General features: G+C 49.5%; 1 protein-coding gene across 2 annotated transcripts in view; it reads left to right on the top strand.

Moving 5' to 3' along the window:
* CHAT (choline O-acetyltransferase) overlaps window positions 1-19,432 on the top strand; it is a 48,638-nt gene that overhangs the window by 18,709 nt on the left and 10,497 nt on the right. For both annotated transcript variants that reach the window (XM_025880976.2, XM_073904505.1), the window contains exons 7-12: window positions 9,131-9,300; window positions 11,736-11,836; window positions 12,686-12,814; window positions 15,379-15,501; window positions 18,343-18,484; window positions 18,631-18,693. In XM_025880976.2, the coding sequence (XP_025736761.1) occupies window positions 9,131-9,300; window positions 11,736-11,836; window positions 12,686-12,814; window positions 15,379-15,501; window positions 18,343-18,484; window positions 18,631-18,693 (728 nt within the window). The remainder of the gene's footprint in view (window positions 1-9,130; window positions 9,301-11,735; window positions 11,837-12,685; window positions 12,815-15,378; window positions 15,502-18,342; window positions 18,485-18,630; window positions 18,694-19,432) is intronic.

The following is a 19,432-nucleotide window of genomic DNA, read 5'->3' as shown; positions in this document are numbered from 1 at the left end:
AGATATTCTTTATGAAGTTGAGGAAGCTCCCCTCTGTTTTTATTTTTCTGAGATTTTATTGTGAATAGATATTGAATTTTAAAAGTATTATCAAATATTTTTACTGCATCAATTGATATAATCATGATATTTCTAGAACCTGTTAATATGGTGGATTAGATAGATCGCTTTTCAGATATTTAACCAGCCTTGCGTTCCTGTAATAGGCCCTACTTCGTATATAATTTTTTATATGTTGCTTAATTCTATTTGATTATATATTGTTCAATATTTTTGTATCCATATTCATGAGGATTATTGGTCTGTAGTTGGTTGGGTGTTGTGGCTTTTTTTCTTCTTTGGGTACTCTTTTCATCTTGTTTTGGTATAAGGGTAACACTCGATTCATAAAATGAATTGAGAAGTGTTCTTTCCTCTTACATTATCTGGAAGAAATTGTATAGATGGGTTTTAATTCTTCCTTAAATATTTGGTACAATTCTCCAGTGACAACTTCTGGGCCTAGAGATTTCTTTTTCTGGAGTTTAAAACTTATAAATTCAACTTTCTTAATAGTTATAGGGCTCTCCAAATTATTTCTTTTATATATGGTGCCTTGTGGGTAGTTTACACTTCTCAAGAAATCGCTCCATTTCATCTAAGTTGTCAAATTTATGTCTGTAGAGTTGTTCATAGTATTTTTTTATAATCTTTTTGATGTCTGCAGGGTCTGTAGTGTTATCCCTATTTCATCCCTGATAATGTTCTCTCTCTCTCGCAAGCCTTGCTAGAAATTTGATTGATCTTCTAAAGGAACTAGATTTCTTTTCATTGTTTTTGTTGTTTTGTTTTCAATTCTGTTGGTTTCTGATTCTTGTTATTTCCTACCTCCTGATTGCTTTTGGTTTATTTTACTCTTCTTTTTCTGGGTTCTTCAGGTAAGAGCTTATAGAATTCTTTAAGACTTCCCTTCTTATCTCTGTCAGCATTTGTGCTATATATTTCCTTCTCAATCTGGCTTTAGCTGTGACTCACGAATCTGGATAAGGTATACTTTTATTTTCACTCATTGCAATGTTTTTTTCTTAATTTCCCTTAAGACTTTCTCTTTCACCCATGGCTTATTTGGAAGAGTATTATTTGGTTTCCAAATGTTTGGAAATTTTCTTGTTTTTTATTTTTCTTTGGTCTCATACATCAGAAAATACATTTTGTATGATTTCAGTTATTTGAGGGTGTTTTATAGCCTAGAATATGGTCTACTTTGGCGTATATATTCCATGAGCACTTGAAAAGAATGTGCATTCTGCTGTTGTTGGGTGGAGTGTTCTATAAATGTCAATTAGATTGACTGATGGTGTTGTTGAGTTTTTCTATATGCTTGCTTATTTTCTAGTTGTTCTATCAATTATCAAGAAAGGGGTGTTTAAGTCCCCAAGTATAATTGTGGATTTGTCTATTCTCCCTTCAGTTCTGTCAGTCTTTTCTTCACAGATTTTGTGGTATGTTTGTTACATACACATATAGGATTGTTATGTCTTCCTGGTAGACTGACCATTTTATTTTATGTAATGCCTTCAATGTCTCTGGTAATTTTCTTTGCTCTGAAGCTTACTTAATCTGATATTAACAAGGCAACCCCTGCTTTCTTTTGATTAATGTTTGCTTTACATGTATTTTTCTTTTTTTTACTTTCAACCAATCTATACCATTATATTTGATGTGGGTTTCTTATAGATGGAATATAACTAAGATGCGTTTTTTTAATCTACTTTGTCAATTTCTATCACTGAAATTATTGATACACTGGGATTTAATGCTGCCATTTTGGTTTTTGTCACCTCTGTTTTTCAATTCTTGTTTTCTTTTTCTTGCCTTCCTATGGGTTACTTGAACATTTTTTAGAATTCCATTTTGATTTATCGTAATGTTTTTAGTGTATCTGTTTGTATAGCTTCTCTAGTGGTTTCTATAGGTATTACTTTATATATACATCAATCATGGATGTATACATCATAATTTGAATTGTTTTTTCCTCTATAGATAAAACATCATTTCTTTCTCTCTGCTTTCAAGATTTTTTTCTTTGTCTTTAGTTGTCAGAAGTTTGACTATGATAATGTGTTGATGTGGATTTCTTTGAATTTATCCTATGTGGAATTAACTGAATCTTGAATCTTTAGGTTTATGCCTTTTGCCAAATTTAGGAAGTTTTTGGCCATTATTTCTCTGAGTACTTTCCTTCTCTGCTCTTTTTCCTTTCCTTCTGGGACTCCAATGGCATGCTTGTTAGATCTTTTGCCCCACAGATTTTTCAGTTTTATGATGATTAACTTCAAAATATTTGTCACATAATTCTAACATTCCTGTCATATCAGTGTTGGGCATCTACTGATTGTCTTTTTTTCATTCAAGTTGAGATTTCTCTGGTTCTTGATGTGATAAGTGATTTTCTATTGAAACCTGGATGTGTTATATTATGAGACTCTGGATGTTATTTAAACCTTCTGTTTTAGCTGGCTTTCTGACACCACTCCAGCAGGAGCAGGGGGTGGGTGCTACCTTGTTATAGCCAGGTGGAAGTAGAAGTCCAGGTTTCTCATGGGGCCTATATTGACACTCCGGAGGAGGATGATCCTTATTAATGCTAATGGGAGTGGGAATTCAAGGTCCCCATATGTTCTCTACTGATGCTGTCTATGGAGCAACTGAGGTGGTGGTTACTATCCAGTGGAGATGGATGTCTCAGCTTCTATCTGAGACTATGCCTTCTCTGATACCATCAGAGGCTGAGATGCTTTATTACAGACTGGTTATGGTAGAAGTCTAGGCTCCTCACTCCACCTTTGCTGGCATGGAGGAAGGTTATTATCTAAAAGTTTTCTGCCTTGCTAGTCTTTCTCTTCCCTGGTCCTTTGGCTAAAGAAAGCAAGCTTTTGCTGGATTTTTATTTTTTGTCTACATTTATTTGTGTTTTATGTTACTGGTTATTTGAACTCCAAGTCTGGGAAATTTTACATAAAACAGAAAACCCAGTGAATTCATTTCTTAGGGCTACCATAACAAAATGCCACAGACTGAGCGGCTTAAACAACAGAAATTTATTTCTCACCATTCTGGCAGCTAGAAGTCCAAGGTCAAGGTGTTGGCAGGGTTAGTTTCTCCTGAGGCCTTTCTCTGTGGCTTGCAGATGACCACCATCTTACTGCATCCTCCAATGGTCTTTTCTCTGGGCACACACATCCCTGGTGTCTCTTCCTCTTCTTTAAGGATAATGGTCATATTGGTTTAGAGCCCCACCCTTATCACCTCATTTAACCTTAATTACCTCTTTAAATGCCTCAATTTTAAATACAGTCATATTGAGGGTTAAAGCTTCAACATATGAATTTCAGAGTGGAGGGGGTACAATTCAGTCCAGAACACCAGGGAATTCCTGAGGTCTCTTTCCATCTTTCAGAGTCTTTTGATGTTTGCTTTAAATATATGTCCAGAATTTTTAGTGGAAGGAACAGGGAAAAATCCACTTGATGTTCCTGGAAGCAGAGGTCCCTCCCTCTTGAGCTCTTTAAAGAGGCTTTTGTAACTCAAGTAAACGCAGTTCTGATTTGCAAGAGGCAGGTTTCACTGGGCAAGAAATACTTCTGTTGAAATTTCCATAGCCTCTGGGGACTGGGAGCATAAAGATTATTCCATAAGCCATAGAGTAGAGAAGAACATGGGATGTGTGATGGCAGATATCCATCCCCAAAGGAGATACAATTCTTTCATCTGGGGAAGAAAAATCCTCAGATGGGATTGACAAAGGTTTAAAAGCTCTTAGCCTCAGAAAAGGAGCCTAGTGCCTCCATTTCCCTAGACCATGTGAGGCAGGACAGTAGGAATCTGAGTGAGCCAACTTCCCAGCTAGACCAGAGAAGGTGAGTGTCCAAGATAGAGCTCTGAGCGCGCGCGCGCGCGCGTGTGTGTGTGTGTGTGTGTGCGTGCACGCACACACACACACACACACACACAGGTAGAGGTGTTAGGGAGCAGCACCTGATTTCTGCAACCCTCCAAAGACAGAGGTGCTGTGTTCCTTTCATCTTTGCTCACCTTAGTCACAGTCTGTAAACTTTCAGTCTCTGACAGAAGCTCTAGGGTCCTCCAAGGCCTTGTGGCCTCTGGAATTTCCACATCACTGAAGCTGTCGACTCCCCAGGCGTGGGCAGCAGAGCAAGCTCCTCCTATTACTCAGCTCCGACTTCTCACTATTAAGCAGGGGCTCCTTGAGGAAGATTGATTGACCACATTAAACGAGCCTCCATGTGCTCGATGAGAAAGTCACAAGACAAACGGCTCCTGCTGCATGCCTCCAGCCCACCACCCCCTGTTTCTGTTACATTTGGGCCAGAGTCATGGTGGATGAATTTGGGTGTAGTTCATTTTCTGCCTTACATGATAAACTTGTCAGCTACCCGTATGCAGGGAGTTCATTTGCAAGGCCACCTGGCATCCCAGCTCTGCTGTCCTGCTCCCATTTCACCCTGTCTAATGAGCCAGGACCTGGTTACTGTTGGTTGGCGCTGAGCTCTGGGGCCCTGCACAACCTGCCTTGATGGTGATGGCTCAGTCCCCCCTCAGGGGTCCCTCGTTCCTGCCTGGAGGTGACTGGGGCACTGATGCCTGGGGAGCTGTCCTTGTTTGCTGTCAGCTTTGGGTTGTCCAGCTGGGAAGGAGTGTGCTAAGCCTCCACTCTCCTGCCCAGAGCATGTGTTAGGCCTTCTCCCCAGCATCCTGGCTAGACAGGCCTGCCCACTCCACATTGGCCTTGGGGCTATTTCTAAGTAAATTTTGGTGTAGGCAGCTACCCAGCCTGGGCTCTCAGAGCTCACTGAGATGTGGCCAACAGGGCCTAGATGTGCAGCATTGGGGCTGCCCACAGTCCCTTAACTGGCCTCCAGGCCCACACCCTCCCCAGGCTGCTAGGCCTCCTAGATTCTGCTCTGACCACATCAACCCCTGCCCAAGATCCTTTGGTGGCTCCTCACTGTTACTAGATGGAGCCCATATTCCCGATTCTGCCATTCACAGCCCTTGATGATCTGTTCGCAGACTGGGCATTGGGGTTGCTTGCCTGGGATCAAGTCTAGCTCCCTCAGTTTACTGGGTGCCTTTAGGCAAGACATTTAGCTTCTCTGTGAATGGGGATGATAAAAATGCCTATCTCATGTTCATCAATATGAAGACTTAGATTTATGCCTGGAACATATTAGGTGCTCAACAAAGACTAGCTAATAGCATCACTTCACTGCGTTCTTCAACCTCACCTAAATCTGGCATGCTTTCACCTACAATCTGGGGGTGAACTGAAGCCTGGGGTGGTCTGCTCACCCACACATTCCACCCACAAGCCTGGGTGTCTACGGCCCAGCGCTCAGAACCTTTTTTAGCACTGTTATCTCCCTCCTGACATGCTTCTCCCTTCCTCTCTGCCTATTTGAATCTGACCCCAGCCTGGCCAAGGCCTTCCCATGCTCTGAAGTCTCCAGCCAGCCTGGGATCCCAAGGGAAACACCAGAAGAGCACACAGGGCAGTGCCAGGCACCAGGGCCATTGGCAGGGACTCCTATTAGAGCAGAGATGGGCAAGGCTAGGAACCTTGCAAAGGGTAAGGAATCACTTCCCTATCTCCATCCCCTCCCAACCTCTCACCATCCCCCCCAGTCCCACAAGGCTCCATGCCCCAGAGGTAGTGGTTTTCTGACCCCCAAGCCAGCCGGGCTTCTCCAGGTACCCTCTCTGAGCTGCATGCACAGATCTCTGCCTCACCTATCCCGGTCCACTGCCAGCCATGGACCCTTTCCTGTGCCATCTGGGCTGGGGACCCACTCCCACCCTCTGCAAGCTCACAGACATGGGGGAGGGTGTCAGGGCTTCTGGGGCTGGACTGGCAGTGACTTCTTGAAGCCTGGGGAGGTCTGAGGTCAGCAGCAGGGTCACGTGCTGTAGGGGCATGGGGTATAGAGGGGACTGGCCCAGCCCTGGACCCAGTTGCTGTACGAGGCCAGCCTGGTGGACAGAGCAGAGGTTCTTTGTACTGAGCAAGCAGCCAGCGTGTTCTGGGTGTGAGGAGTTCTAGAGGAAAGGAGCTCTGTCCGGGCTGCTCCTACCTATGCCAGGCATAGGGCCAGCCCCGTTAAAGGATCAGGGAGCTTGGGAAGAATTTATGAGTGAAACTGTGATAGGCAGAGTAGGAGAAGGAGACATCCTATGCTATGGTGAAGACATGAATGAGCCCAGGTGTCCAGAGAGTGGCAGGAGGCAAGAGGTCCGTGCCGGGATTCAGGGGAGGTGACCCAGAGGGGCAGCATGGTGAGCCATGGAGCCCAAAGGGCCATGTTTAGATTCAACCTCATGGGCAATAGAAGTCATTTCAGGTTGAAGAGGGCAACACGGTGAATGCACCATCCTTGAAGAGCAGAAGGAAGGGGAATTTCCCCAGAGCTTCAACTGGGTTGCCTTTACCTTTAGATTCTCAGGGCATGGCCTAAAGCCTTGGAGTTGATCAGACTCCAGGAAAGCCCAAGCGGCCATGCAGAAGATAAGGAGTCATCCTGGCTCCATCAGGATCAAGAGGGGTCCTGAAAGTATGGTGCTCTCCAAGCCCTCATTCTATCCAGGAAGTGGGGAAAAGATGACCCAAGGATGGACTGGCTTGCTTGTCATTCTCCTTCCCAGAGGGGAAGGCTTGCTGTGACAGGGATTTGCAAGAGTTGGGAGGAAGGGGATGAGTGGGGACTGGAGACTCTCTTCCATGAGATTATATATGGACATCTCTCATGACCTGGAGCAATCACGTGGGCAGAGCAAGGAACAGCACAGGTGGCCTTAGCATCCTTGTGGCTAGCACATGTGGAAGAGGCCCAGGGGAGAGTCTTAGGGACTGCCCTACTCAAGGCTGACTGCACTGGGAGGGTGAAGTCGCCACATGCCCCAGTGAGGGTCAGGGTGAGGCCAAGAGCAGGGAGGAACAGACAGGACTTCATCGAGGCCCCCCTGGGTCCTTCACTGGACAAAAGGAGGGACAGGCGCCCATTGGCAACGTCGGACTGTGTATGGACTCAGCTTCCCATTGACTAGGGAAGGTACTGTTGTGCCTGCCTCCAGCCCACAGGCAGGACCTGGCTGGTGAACAGAGACCCTGAGCCTGAGGGTGTGGAAGTCTCACCTGCTCCCACACATTCCCCGGACTTCAGGAAAGCAGATTTCAGACGGCTATGAGAGATGATGGACATAATTTTTGACCTGAGGCTCTGGAAGAAGAGAAGTTTCCAGAACCAGGGACTCTGAAAGAGGGAATTCTGACTCAGCAGTAAGTGGGATCTCAGTAGGGAGGGGAAGGGCAGGAACAGAGAGGTATGTGTGCCTGAGCTTGGGCTGACTATAGGAAATAGGAGGGCCAGCACTCAGGACCAGGGCCTGCCCAAGTGCCTGCCTTGATGGGACAAGAGAGAGCAGGGAGGGTCCTGACTCTCATCTTGGAGGGCTCCTCAGCCCGCAGAAGGTTTCTCTCTGACAAATAGCCTCCTGGACAGGGACCTTGGATTTCAATACCTACAGCTAACAAGGGGGTTGAATGAATGAGAGAGGACTAATGGTAAACCAAGGGTGCAGCTTCTCAGCTCCAACTAATTCTTGCAGTGTGAGAATGTGAACCCAACATCACCAGATGGTATAAGTTAGGATTAGATTTGGTCACATATGACAGAAAACTCAAAATAATAGTGGTTTAAAGAAAACAGAGGTTTCTCTCTGTGTCGTATACCAGAAGTAAGCCGTCAGAGCTGATACATGGTGGCTAGGATGCTTCCATCACTGCAAGGCTGTGGCCCACATCCATAACATCCAAAATGGAAGCTAGAGGTCCAACCATCATACCAGTGTTCCAAGCAATAGAGAGAGGAAGGTGGGAAGAGGGGCAAAGAGCACATGCTAGTTATTTTTAAGGAAGTCCCTTGGAAGCTGTCATATAGTGTTTCTAAATTTTGTTGGCAGAATTTTGATTCCTAATTTCCTAACTGTAACGGAGGCTGGGCAATGCAGCTTTAGTTCTGGTTCTCCCCGTGCCAAGCTAAAACCAGAAACTCTGTGACTAAAGGGAGAATGGATATTGCCATATGCAGCTAGTAGTCTCTGCCCCATAGTGCCCCCCCTTGCCTCCAAACACCTGGCACCCCATCCTCTATGCATAGAATACTCTGGGGCTTGGGGTGAGGGGAGAGGTAACCCTGCACCTCATTGTGTTACAGCATCTAGCCCAAAAGTCTGGATAGAGGAGGTGGTGGAGGTGGAGGAGGCCCCCTGGGGGACAGCCCATCCGGTTGGCCCAGCTCTATTTGGGGAAGAAGCCTATGCCCAATGTCCCCCATGGAGAAATCAAGCTGCCTTGGTGATACGTCTCTCGCACAACTCAGTGACTTCTAGTCTCTTTGTCCTGATGAGTTTCCCCTGCCTGAAATGGCCCCAGTGGGCTCAGCTGGATATGGCTTTGGGGCAGGCAGCCGGGCCCTTCCATCTGCGCTCTGCATTGGAAAAACCGCTGAGGTGGCAGGGGGGCAGGGAGAGCAGCACCTTGACTCCCTTACTTCAGCTTTTCATGTGAAATTGACTGATTTTCAGATTTCAGCCTCTAATGTTTAAGAATTTTAGTTCGGGACAAACAAACATGCCTATGTGCCAGATGTGGCTCTCAAGGGCCACAGTGGGGGACGGTGTACACCACTGGATGGAGGAGTTGGAGCTCCTCCCCTGGCAAAGGGTGACCTGAGGGTCTGATGTCCATGGAGAAGGCCCCGTGTGAGCCCTCTTCATCCTGGCAGGCAGGCCCAGTGACCGCCCATCTGGGGGCAGATCTGGCCACAGCTAAAGAGGAAGTGGGACTCTTGCAGAGACCCTGAGAGTGGGCTGGCTGCTGGGATTAGCACGGAAGCTCAGGAGAGTCTAGCTGACTCCACGGCCCACCCATCGGAGTTGGGAAAGGAGTCAAGACCGGCTCAAGGGCTGGGTGTCCATGTGTGTGTCTGCCTGCCGCGTGTGGGGCTCTGCGGAGAGGACCTCAGGCCTGGGGTTTGGAGGGTAGGGGTTAAGGCCTTGTTTGCCTGGCCTGCAGACTCCACCAACCGGGACGCGCTGGATATGATTGAACGCTGCATCTGCCTCGTGTGCCTGGACGCCCCGGGAGGCGTGGAGCTCAGCGACACCAACAGGGCACTTCAGCTCCTTCACGGCGGAGGCTGCAGCAAGAATGGGGCAAACCGCTGGTATGACAAATCCCTGCAGGTAAGCCTCCCCAGTGGCATGGCCAGCGGCCTGAGCCAGCAGATGCTCACGCCTGGCAGGCTCACTTGCTGGCCTGTGCTGCCCAGGATGCTGCATCCAGGGCCAAGGGAGCTGAAGGCACTGGAAATGTACCACTGGTGTCAGCCCTTGTGCGGCCAGAACTCTTCTTGGGAGCAAGTGACCAAACCCTGCCCAAACTCCCAACCTTCCTACAGCCTGTGCCAGGCGTGTGGGATCTCCGGGTCAGACCTGGAGCTCACTCCCCTTCTCCTAGCACACACTGTAAGGTGGGGGCATCCCCGGGGCCCCACTGAACACAACCTCAATGCATTCAGCAAGAATCATGTCTGATGTCCAGGGATGCCAGCTTTTCTGAACCTCCATCACTCTCGCCTGGCCATTTTAACACACCTCCCTCCATCCCTGAGAGGTAGGACAGCCCAGCATCTCCACAGAAGGAAAGTCATACAATGAAATAAAGCAATTCCTATATTTTTGATTCACATGACATCAACCCAGAAACAAGACATTCACTTTGGCCTGGAGAGAAATACTCATGCAGGTGCGGATGAAGTTAGAGGTTGGGCCCATTCATTCCTGTTCCTCCAGCCTTTTCTCTCCAGTGTGTCAATCCTGAATTGAACCTTGTTTATTTTTAAAGCCTCCCCCACCCCTTCACAATGACCATATTAAATAGCCAACAATCGTTATGCTTTGGGCTAGCATCGCTCCCACTGATAAGCATTTCTGGGCAACATTTCATTTGTCTCCTTCTCTGGCCCCTATATTCTGCAGGTTATCCTTTTTATTGGTTTGCATATTGATTCTGCTATTTCTGATGGGTTCACTTGCTGCTGCACTGGCTGTTTTAGCCCCCGCCAGTGGTGCTAATGGCTTGTAATCTTTCATGGAGCAGCTGTGGGAATGAAATGATATAATGGATGTAGAGGACCAGAAACATAGGACGCCACGGTAGTGGTTTTAAAAAGGCACTGTTTTCCTCCCTTTTGTTTTAGTGGCAAGGACAGAAAAGCATGAATGTGCAAGTGGGCACAGTCTTCCCCTCCTGCCCCACAGAGGTGACTGAGCCCACCCGCAGGCTCTTTTCACAGGCAGGACAAAGGATCAGATGAGCTGGAGAAGCCAAACAAGCTCCAGGGACCTGAGCTGAACGATCAAGAGCTAGTCTCAGGACAGAGAAGCAGGGGACATTGGGGAAAAGAGAAAAGACTGCAAGGGATGAGTTTTGAGAAAGACTATGTGGAAAGGTTGTTTGGAGAATGGGAGCAGAGATTCGGGCCACTGACACTATGTGAGGGCCGGGGGGAGGACCGGAGGAGAGTCAGCTCACGTGTGTATCGAGCGTTACAGTGTCCCGGAAGGGCATCAGAAAACTGTCAATAGCTTGTTTGTTTGCTTGCTTGTTTATGGATGGTGGACTAGACTCTCTTGAGTGTGATGCTGTGCTGAGCCAGGCTATGGGCAGCCCCACTTTATCTGGGTTACACTTCAAAAGTCAAATCTCATTCTGCTCATTCTTTTCTCCCAGAACTTCTGTACATGCTGAGTATGTCTCTTTTTCAAGTCAGCTAAGTACACCCTTTACAAACTCCCTACAGTCCCTGTGGACCTTTCCCAAACCTCCTCTCTAATCCTCATAGCAATCTTGTGAACTGGGCTTTATTTATTAGATCCATTTTAAATGGGAGCAGACCGAAACCAGAGAGCTGAAATGTCCTGTCGATGGTCTCCCAGCTGGCATGAGGCCATGGCAGACCTGGAATCCGGGTCCCTGACTCGAAGCCCAGGCAGCAGTTCATGGAGCATCCTCAGAGACACCTTTCCTTCACTCCCATCAAGAGACAACTTCTTTCTCCCTAGGAATCTGCACACCATCCAAATCGGATCATTATCTTTCATTCACTCATTCAACAAAAGTATTGAGCGCCTACTATGCGGTAGACACAGGTCTAGATCCTGGGAACAAAATCAGTGGGGGCCAAACACACAGGGTCCATTTAGACACATACTCACACAAAGCTGTATAGGATTGTGGCCCCTGTGGCACACTGTGGGGGGGGGGGGGACACAGGCTTAATAGAAGCCAGCGGAACTTGCCCATGACCAAGGAAACTGCACAGCTTCAGTGTGAACTCTTAGGAATCACCGAGCTACTTCAGCCAGGGAAACTCAGGCTCCACTCTCACTGCCAGGAGCATTTCTGGGAAGGAGGTCACATAGTAGAGCTGTCCTGAGGCCCCCATATTCTCAGGCTGTGGTGATTTCATATAGCATTCTTTTTGGGACATAATGTGCTTTGGTGTCCTTGGAGGAGAGGTCCCCCCGAGAGGCCAGGGAGACCTGGCCTGGAGCCAAGGGGCCAGTTTGAAATACAGACCCTACCTGAGGTCTACTCACCTCTCTCCTTATTACAGTTTGTGGTGGGCCGAGATGGTACTTGTGGTGTGGTGTGCGAACACTCCCCGTTTGACGGCATCGTCCTGGTGCAGTGCACGGAGCATCTGCTCAAGCACATGTGAGTCTGGGCACAACACCCCTCTGTAGCAGCCATGGGAGCCAAAGCCAGACTGCCAAGGGGCTGCCAAGCTAGGCCAAGAAAAATTTGGGTGGCCACCGGGGGGCTGCGTTAGTCCGGAAAGTGTCTTAGCAAAAGATGGATTCGAAAATCAGCTTGACATCATCAGACACTTTATCTGCCACGGACAGTGGGCGCAGACAGGACTTCAGGTTTAGGGCAGTTAGGGAGAAGCTTGGCCAAGAATTCCTAGCCAAAAAGGAATATCTGCTTTGGCCCAGGGAAGTCCAGACCCATACCTAGTGCTTGTTCTGAGTCAGGGCTGGGCCGACTGTTGACCCAGCAGAGAGGAGGGGAGGTCTCTGAGCTGCACCTCCTTCCATCCCCTTGGGCTGGATCTCTCTCCCTAGCTTCCAAGCTGGCTGGACTGAGCGCTTTGCTATCCCTTAAACACACCAAGTTCCTTCCTCCATTCATGGCTTGCTCATTCTCTCTTTCCACAATCTTCTCCCTGAATCTAAGTTCTAAATGCCTAAAAGCCCATACCAACTCTCATAGACAAACAACACAGTTTGCTTCTTCAGTTTCTCTCCAAGTGTATGTGGAGTAGGAAATAGCAGGCTCTGGAGTCAGGCGGAACTGGTTGAAATCCTGGCTCTGCTACATGCTTATTTGGGTGGCCTCTCTGATTGAGCGTCAGTCAGTCTATTTATCTGTGCAGTGGATCCAGGGGTAGGCAGCTCACACCCCCTGAGGCTCCAACAGCTAGGATGACCGCAGAGGACAGGGACTGATGTCCACAGCCTTCAGCTCCCAGGGCCGCAGGCTGCCACCTTTTTGTGCCTGCAGGGTGAAGAGCAGCAAGAAGCTGGTCCGGGCCGACTCAGTCAGCGAGCTCCCGGCCCCCAGGAGGCTGCGTTGGAAATGCTCCCCGGAAATTCAAGGCCTCTTAGCTTCCTCGGTGGAAAAACTTCAACGGTAGAAAGTCCAAGCCTTTTTAAGGGCAATGCTCTGGGGTCACCCCGTGCCTACCCTCACCCCAACCCCCTCCATCCGGGACGATGAGGCCCCCTGGAAGTTTTCAAAGACCCCAGCTCTCTGCTCCTTTCGCCCACCTCTGCCCCTTGCCCACCTCCCCATGGAAATGTAGTCAAACTAAAAGAGAGTTATAACTCTTGGGGAAATAACCTTGCTGAAGTCTCCATCATTTCCATAAAATGCAAACATGGAGCTATTTTTTCAAGGGTTTCACCTGACTGAGCTGAGTCAAGGAGGGGAAATCATCCCCCTGCTTTCAGGGGGAGTAATAAACAACTGGTTTGAATAGGTCATTTGAATCCAAGCTATTTCAATTTGCTTGAATTTACACTACAATGTGACAAGGGGACCTTTCTCCCCAAGGGAAGAGAGGCAGTTCAGTCCCTAATGGGACCCATGCGGGAGGGCCGGGATGGGTATGGATGGGTGTGGGCCTCTGGGGGGGGGCTGCACTGGCACAGTGCCAAGTTGTGGAGGGAGCTGCAGGCTGGCAACTAGATCTGGCCGTTGGTTGTTCATTCCCTCATTCGGGAAGCGAGCATCATTCATTCATTCATTCATTCATTCATCAAACATGTGAATGCGCTAGGACTGTGGAAAGGCTAGGGACACAGAAATGAATATGCCACGGAGCCTGCTGTCCACACTTCAGTGGAGGAGGTAGACCCCCAGACCAAAACATGTGTGACACAGGTGCCCAAACCAGAGAAGGGCATACAGGCCTGAACCCACAAGAGGACGCAGCAGTGGAATTCTACCAGGACATTGTGGGAGGGCTTTGCAAAACAGGCCTTGAAGGATGGATAGGAGTTTGTGGTGCAGGCAGCTAGAGAAGAGGCAGAAAGGCAGCTTGTTCAAGCTTGTACAGAGAAGGTTCATAGAAGATGCAGGGTGGATTGGAAACCAGCAAGTGAGAGAATGGCCAGAACTGAGGCACTAAAGGGAAGTTGAGGCCACATTGTGAAGAGCTTTGCTGTTCTTGTGTTATGGGGGCTGGACGCTGTCTTGCAGTGGGGAGAAGCCCCTGGAGGGTTTGGTGCAGGGGTTTTCAGGGAGCCAGTGAGGAGACTGTGGGAAGAGCATGGTGAGCAGGACAGATCATGGCCAGGCTCAGAGGGTAGGGAGGACCAGTCCATGGCAAGCTGCTGTGGGGGCTGACTGGCTGATGTGGGAGAGTAGGGGAGGCCTCGGGTATTCATCTACAAATGGTGCTGATATCTCAACCATACGGGGCTGTTCTTGGGATGAGCAGGCCTCTAGGAGAGTGAGTTGGTGGGCTGGCATCCTTGGGTGGAGAAAGGCGCCCACTCATTTTCAGAGATCGGAGTGGGGCCCCCGAGGTTCTCTTCCCAGAGGTGGGGAGCCAGGAGAGGCCTGAGGGTGGGAAAACAGGAGGAGCCTCGGGGGTTCCGAGCTGCCTGTGGAAGGAGGCAGGGTCTGAGTGGGCAGGGCTCGAGCAAGGGGTTTCCGGGTGGCCATGTGACCATGAGCTCAGCCTGTCCAGAGACAGTTGGCCAACAGGCTGGACTGTGGGGGGAGTCTCCCTGGGTCCCGAGAACCTGGCACGGACGCACTGAGAGCTGAACAGGCAGAGAGCATCTGAGTCCTGTGGAAGGGCGTGAGTGGAGGGTTGAGGTTGCCTACCCAGGGCTCTGCATTCACATACAGCCAGTGGACAGATGATGTGGACCCTGCCAAACTTTGCTCCAGTGGACAACCAGCCCAGACCCCAAACTCACTATGAAGGAGGAGACTGGTCAATATTGGTAGGGGGAGACAAGTGCTCAAGGGTCTCAGTATAGACTCAGGGTATCTACCTGTTACTCTGACAGTGACTTATGCGCTCAGCAGTTGTTTCTGGGTAAAATGGGTTTACAGTCACCAGCAAAGCCCAGACGAGCAGCCCTCACTGTGGCGACCATGACCACCAGGGAGGCCCCAGGCATTTCTTCTCATAGTAAAACAGGGAGGAGTCTCTGTGAAGAGATAATGGCTTACAGCCATCTGAGAAATGGGCCTTTCCTTGGGCAAAGGCTATGTGCCAGGTCTGGCAGAATGGCCAGGATGCCAGAAGAATCTGAGGATGTGGGACACACATTCCCAAACAGGTCAGATGAATGGCTTCTTTCAGGCCCACTTCCGTGGGCAACAGGTTTCTGGGATTTTGTTTGTGGGCAGTGTTCTCCCTACACATGCAAATGAATCTCAGGCCCTGTGCCCCTATGCCCCTCCCTGCAGCTGGGCCCCCTCCCCCATCACCAGAATGGGGCCACCGCCCTGCCCGGCCAAGCCTCCTCTTCAGCTCAGAGGAGCTGATCTGGCATGCCCTCTGCCACTTATGTCAAGGCCTGTCTCTGACACCCAATATGTTCCCAGTGGGTAAGGACCATGTCCTCCCCTTCCAGAGCACCGGGTCGTAGACCAAGCTTGAGCAACTTGGTTAGAACTTGTGGTGCGCGCATTCTATTTTGCATGCAATAACGCCTCTTCTTTTTCTTCCACAGAATAGTAAAGAATCTCGACTTCACTGTTTATAAGTTTGACGTCTTTGGGAAAACATTCATTAAGAAGCAGAAATGCAGTCCTGATGCCTTCATCCAGGTGGCCCTCCAGCTGGCCTTCTACAGGTAAGCCAAGCCTGCCAGCCGAACGACTCTGCCCAGGTGGGCTGCCCAACAAGCTGCTCTAGACTCCAGAGTCTAGAAGCATCCTGGAGGGAGGAATGACTTTCTGTGGACTTAAAAGATGGGAAGAGCAGGGCAGGCTGCATGGAAAGAGGTACTGCTTGAACTGGGATTCAAAGTGTGAATCCAATCTCAGAAAAGAGAGGGAAGGACATCACAGTTAGGAAGCTGCCTGAGAGGCGGCCCAGGGGCTACTTCTCCTTCTGCCCTCAGCCAGGCCACATGGGCCCCTCTAGCTGTGCTCTGTTCCTTGATAAGGACGTGGAACCACCATCCCCTCCTCCATGGGTCAAGTCAAAGAATGTGAACTCATCCTTGATTCATCCCTGTCTCTCCTCTCCCACCTGTGACACCCCCATGTGCGTCCTCCAGATGTCTCTCAGACCTACCCTCTGTCTTCCCATCTCCATGGCCACTGGCCCCTCCCCGGTCATCTCGGGCTTGCTTAGCCACAGCATGCTCCCCAAGGGCTCTGCTCCCACTCCCATCTTCATGAATCGTAAACCTTGAAATATGCAAATCAGCTTCTATCACTTTCCATCTTGAACCCTCCCAATGGCTTCCCACCATGTTTAGAACAAAGTCCAGGCATAGAAAGCCTCCTTGTGAACTAGCCTCTGCTGGGGCCTTCCTCCCAAGCTCTCTCCCGCCTCCAGCCCTTTACTCAGGCTGTGTCTCGGCGCCCCCCGCTGCTGCCACCACCACTCTTCACACACCAGCTCCTCCGGCCCAAGTGTCAGCCCTCACAGGCCTTCCCCGCCCCCTTACCTAAAGCAGCCACTCTGGGCCCCCTCGCCACCCAGCTTTCCAACCTGTCACATTGTGTTCTCTTTTTCTCATGGCAGTCATTATTCACGTGAGCTACCTTGTTCATTGATTTGTCGATTTTGTCTTCTAGACTGTCTCTCCCAACCCTGACACTCTGGGTATCTCACACACCCGGCACAGAGTAGGCATCAGGGATTGAGTCACAGACGTGAGAAGACACTATGGGAGTGTTATCTGGGGGTGGCACAGTCAGGTCTGTGGTATAGAAAAATATCGTGGTAGCTCTGTGTTGGGCGAGGAGAGAAAGTAGCGAGTAAGGGTTGAAGACAGGGCAGGGAGGCCAACTGGTCTTTTATAGGAGGCTAAAACTAAAATGCAAAGTAGATCATCCTCAAGATAAGGCTGGCTCCTGTTGGTTCTAGTGTTCCTGAAGCAATAGCTCATCAACTGGCACAGGACCCCACCAGGACCTGCTTTTACTTTGCAATATATGGGGGGAACATAAAGTGACCTCGCAATAAGGCCAGGGGAGGGAGGTCTCACTAACAAGCAGACAGCACCCATGTGGACACAGCATCCCAGATCCCAGTGTCCTCCCAAGGGGCCATGACTCACAGGGAAAGGAAGTGGCTTTGGCCACTCTGAGCACTGGGACTCCTTGGGGAAGGCTGACGTCACCCCACGTGAGGTCTGTGCTCATCATGGGGACACATCGAGCCACGGCAGGACCTGGTGTCTGGAACCGCTGTCGTCATTCTGATACTGGCATGTAGCGGAGATGGGCCATGAGGTCAGGGTCCTCCAGGGGTTACTTCAGAGAGCATTTCAATTCGAGAGCTAGGAGAGGCTAGCAGACCCTGCACAGAGCACAGCCGCCTCTACCCTCAAATAATCTCTGTGGCACTGGACGTGGCCAGCAGTGGACATGGCCAGAGGCTCCTGGGCTCAACAAACAGCCAAAATAGGATCTGCCTCTAGATTCAGCGGAAGCCTGGAAGCTGCCTAGATTGGGGTTGATCAGTGACTAGCCAGTGATGGCATCTACTTTTGTGCTGGGCATGGCGTTTGCCTCCAGGGGCCATAGGGATGACAGGAAACGAGCTCCCTGCCAGAGTCCTTCCTCCCTGGGGAAATGAGACAGAAGTGTCCAGAAAGTTTATTCACCTTCTCGCCAAGTTACAGCGCCAAGCACTGTGCTGACTCTGACCCGGCTTTCCTCCTAGCACTCCCCCAGCACGGGAAATATGTGCCCTGACAGGCCAACATGCAGGACCGTGACTTGTGCGCGACGTTGTGCAGTCACGGCCCCTCTGTGATTCTGTGTCTTCCTCCTCCCCACCCCCAACATGAAAGACTTTGCTGATGGGTGAGAAAGATGTGTGCCAGCCAGGTGTGCAAGTCTTGGAGGGCTCACTTGGTTCGCGTGCCTAAGGAAAGGACTTTCCCTGGCTGGGGTGGGGAGCGGCTCCTGTCACAGACCTCAGGGAGGAGAGGCACAGCCATGGCGCCCATGGGTCTGTTGGAAGCTCCGCTGCCCCCGGACAGGCGGGCCTGTGCCGCAGCTTCCACTCATGACCACGAAAGCCCCCTCCCTGCCTAGATCCATAGGTCGCGCTTGAATTGTTCTAAATAAAATAGGATTCCCTCAAGGGTATGAATGATTAATTACACCATTATTCCATTCTGTGCTATTAATCAAACACTCATCAGGTCTCGAAGAAAATTCTAGGTTTCCCACCAGACTGGGATTTTTTGAAAAGTTACCCGTCACTTCATTATTTTATATCCACACAGTGTCACCAGCGGATGAACGCATACACAGCTCTTCCTATTAGCGACTCCCCGACACTCATCTTTGGGAAATCTCCTCTAGAATTCTATTAACATTAAAATGAAATACTAACCAAGTCAAGCCAGGACTGTAAAAATAAAGCCCGCAGAGGCTATTTTTCTTTCAGTGTTTCTGGTTTCCTGAGACTGCAATGCCATTTGCCATTCATCTTCCATCTTCTGCAGGCTCCACGGGACACTCGTGCCCACCTACGAGAGTGCGTCCATTCGCCGGTTCCAGGAGGGCCGTGTAGACAACATTCGATCAGCGACTCCAGAGGCACTGAGTTTTGTCAAAGCCATCACTGACCACGAGGCTGCTGTGCCGGTAAGTCTTGCTCTGCCTGAGGAGTCTCCAGGAGGCCAGCGAGGCAGCTATGGGCTGCCTGTCAGCTGGGCTCTGGGACAGCCAGCTCCTTTAGCTTGTTTGTCACTGAGTAGCCCTTTAGAGCCCCATCTCTGGTCTGTTGACAGGAGTCAGAGAAGTTGCTGCTCCTGAAGGATGCCGTCCGAGCCCAGACTGAGTACACAGTCATGGTGAGTGATGTGGTGCCTCTTCTCAGGTGAACTCATGACGGTGGGCTCTGCCCAAAGCTGGGCCTGCCAGCACAGGGCCACAACCAGAACCTGGGTGAGAGCTGGGCCACCGAGCACCCAGTGACTTGGTGAAAGCCATGCCTCTCAGAGCCTTTTTCTTATTTTTAGAACCCGGGTAACACAGCACTCATTTTCACATGGATTTTTACAAGAATACCATGGATGGTCTTTGAAAAAACAATAATGATAATAATAACACCAAACACATATAGCACTTTACAGTTCATACAACAAGAAAAGTCTAATGTGAGGGATGGCAGCCAAGCCTGGCAAACCGTGGTGGTTCACACACCTTGCATGACTGCAGGTGAGGCAGAATTTATTCCCACCTATGGTTGAATTTGCTTTCTTATTTTCTGTCTATTTATGTTGCCTATGAATTAAAAAAAGTCTGCTGAAAATTAATAGTGAAATCAAAATTTTATTTATTTTTACTTTTTTTTTTTTAGAGAGAGAAAACAGGGGAGGAGGGGCAGAGGGAGAGGGAGACAGAGAATCTTAAGCAGGCTCCATGCCCAGCGTGGAGCCCTGCGCAGGGCTTGATCTCACGACCCTGAGATTATGACCAAAGCTGAAATCAAGAGTCAGGCGCTTAACCCACTGAGCCACCCAGGTGCCCCAAAATCAAAAGTTTAAAGGAAATGTTCTCTTAGTTTAATAGTTTATTTTCTAGCATGGC

This window comes from Callorhinus ursinus, unplaced genomic scaffold (genome assembly GCF_003265705.2).
Source record: "Callorhinus ursinus isolate GAN/ISIS: 27379988/994484 unplaced genomic scaffold, GSC_fseal_2.0 scaffold20, whole genome shotgun sequence".
Taxonomy (NCBI): domain Eukaryota; kingdom Metazoa; phylum Chordata; class Mammalia; order Carnivora; family Otariidae; genus Callorhinus; species Callorhinus ursinus.
Note: the sequence above shows the minus strand (reverse complement) of the source record. Positions and strands in the feature narration are given on the sequence as shown.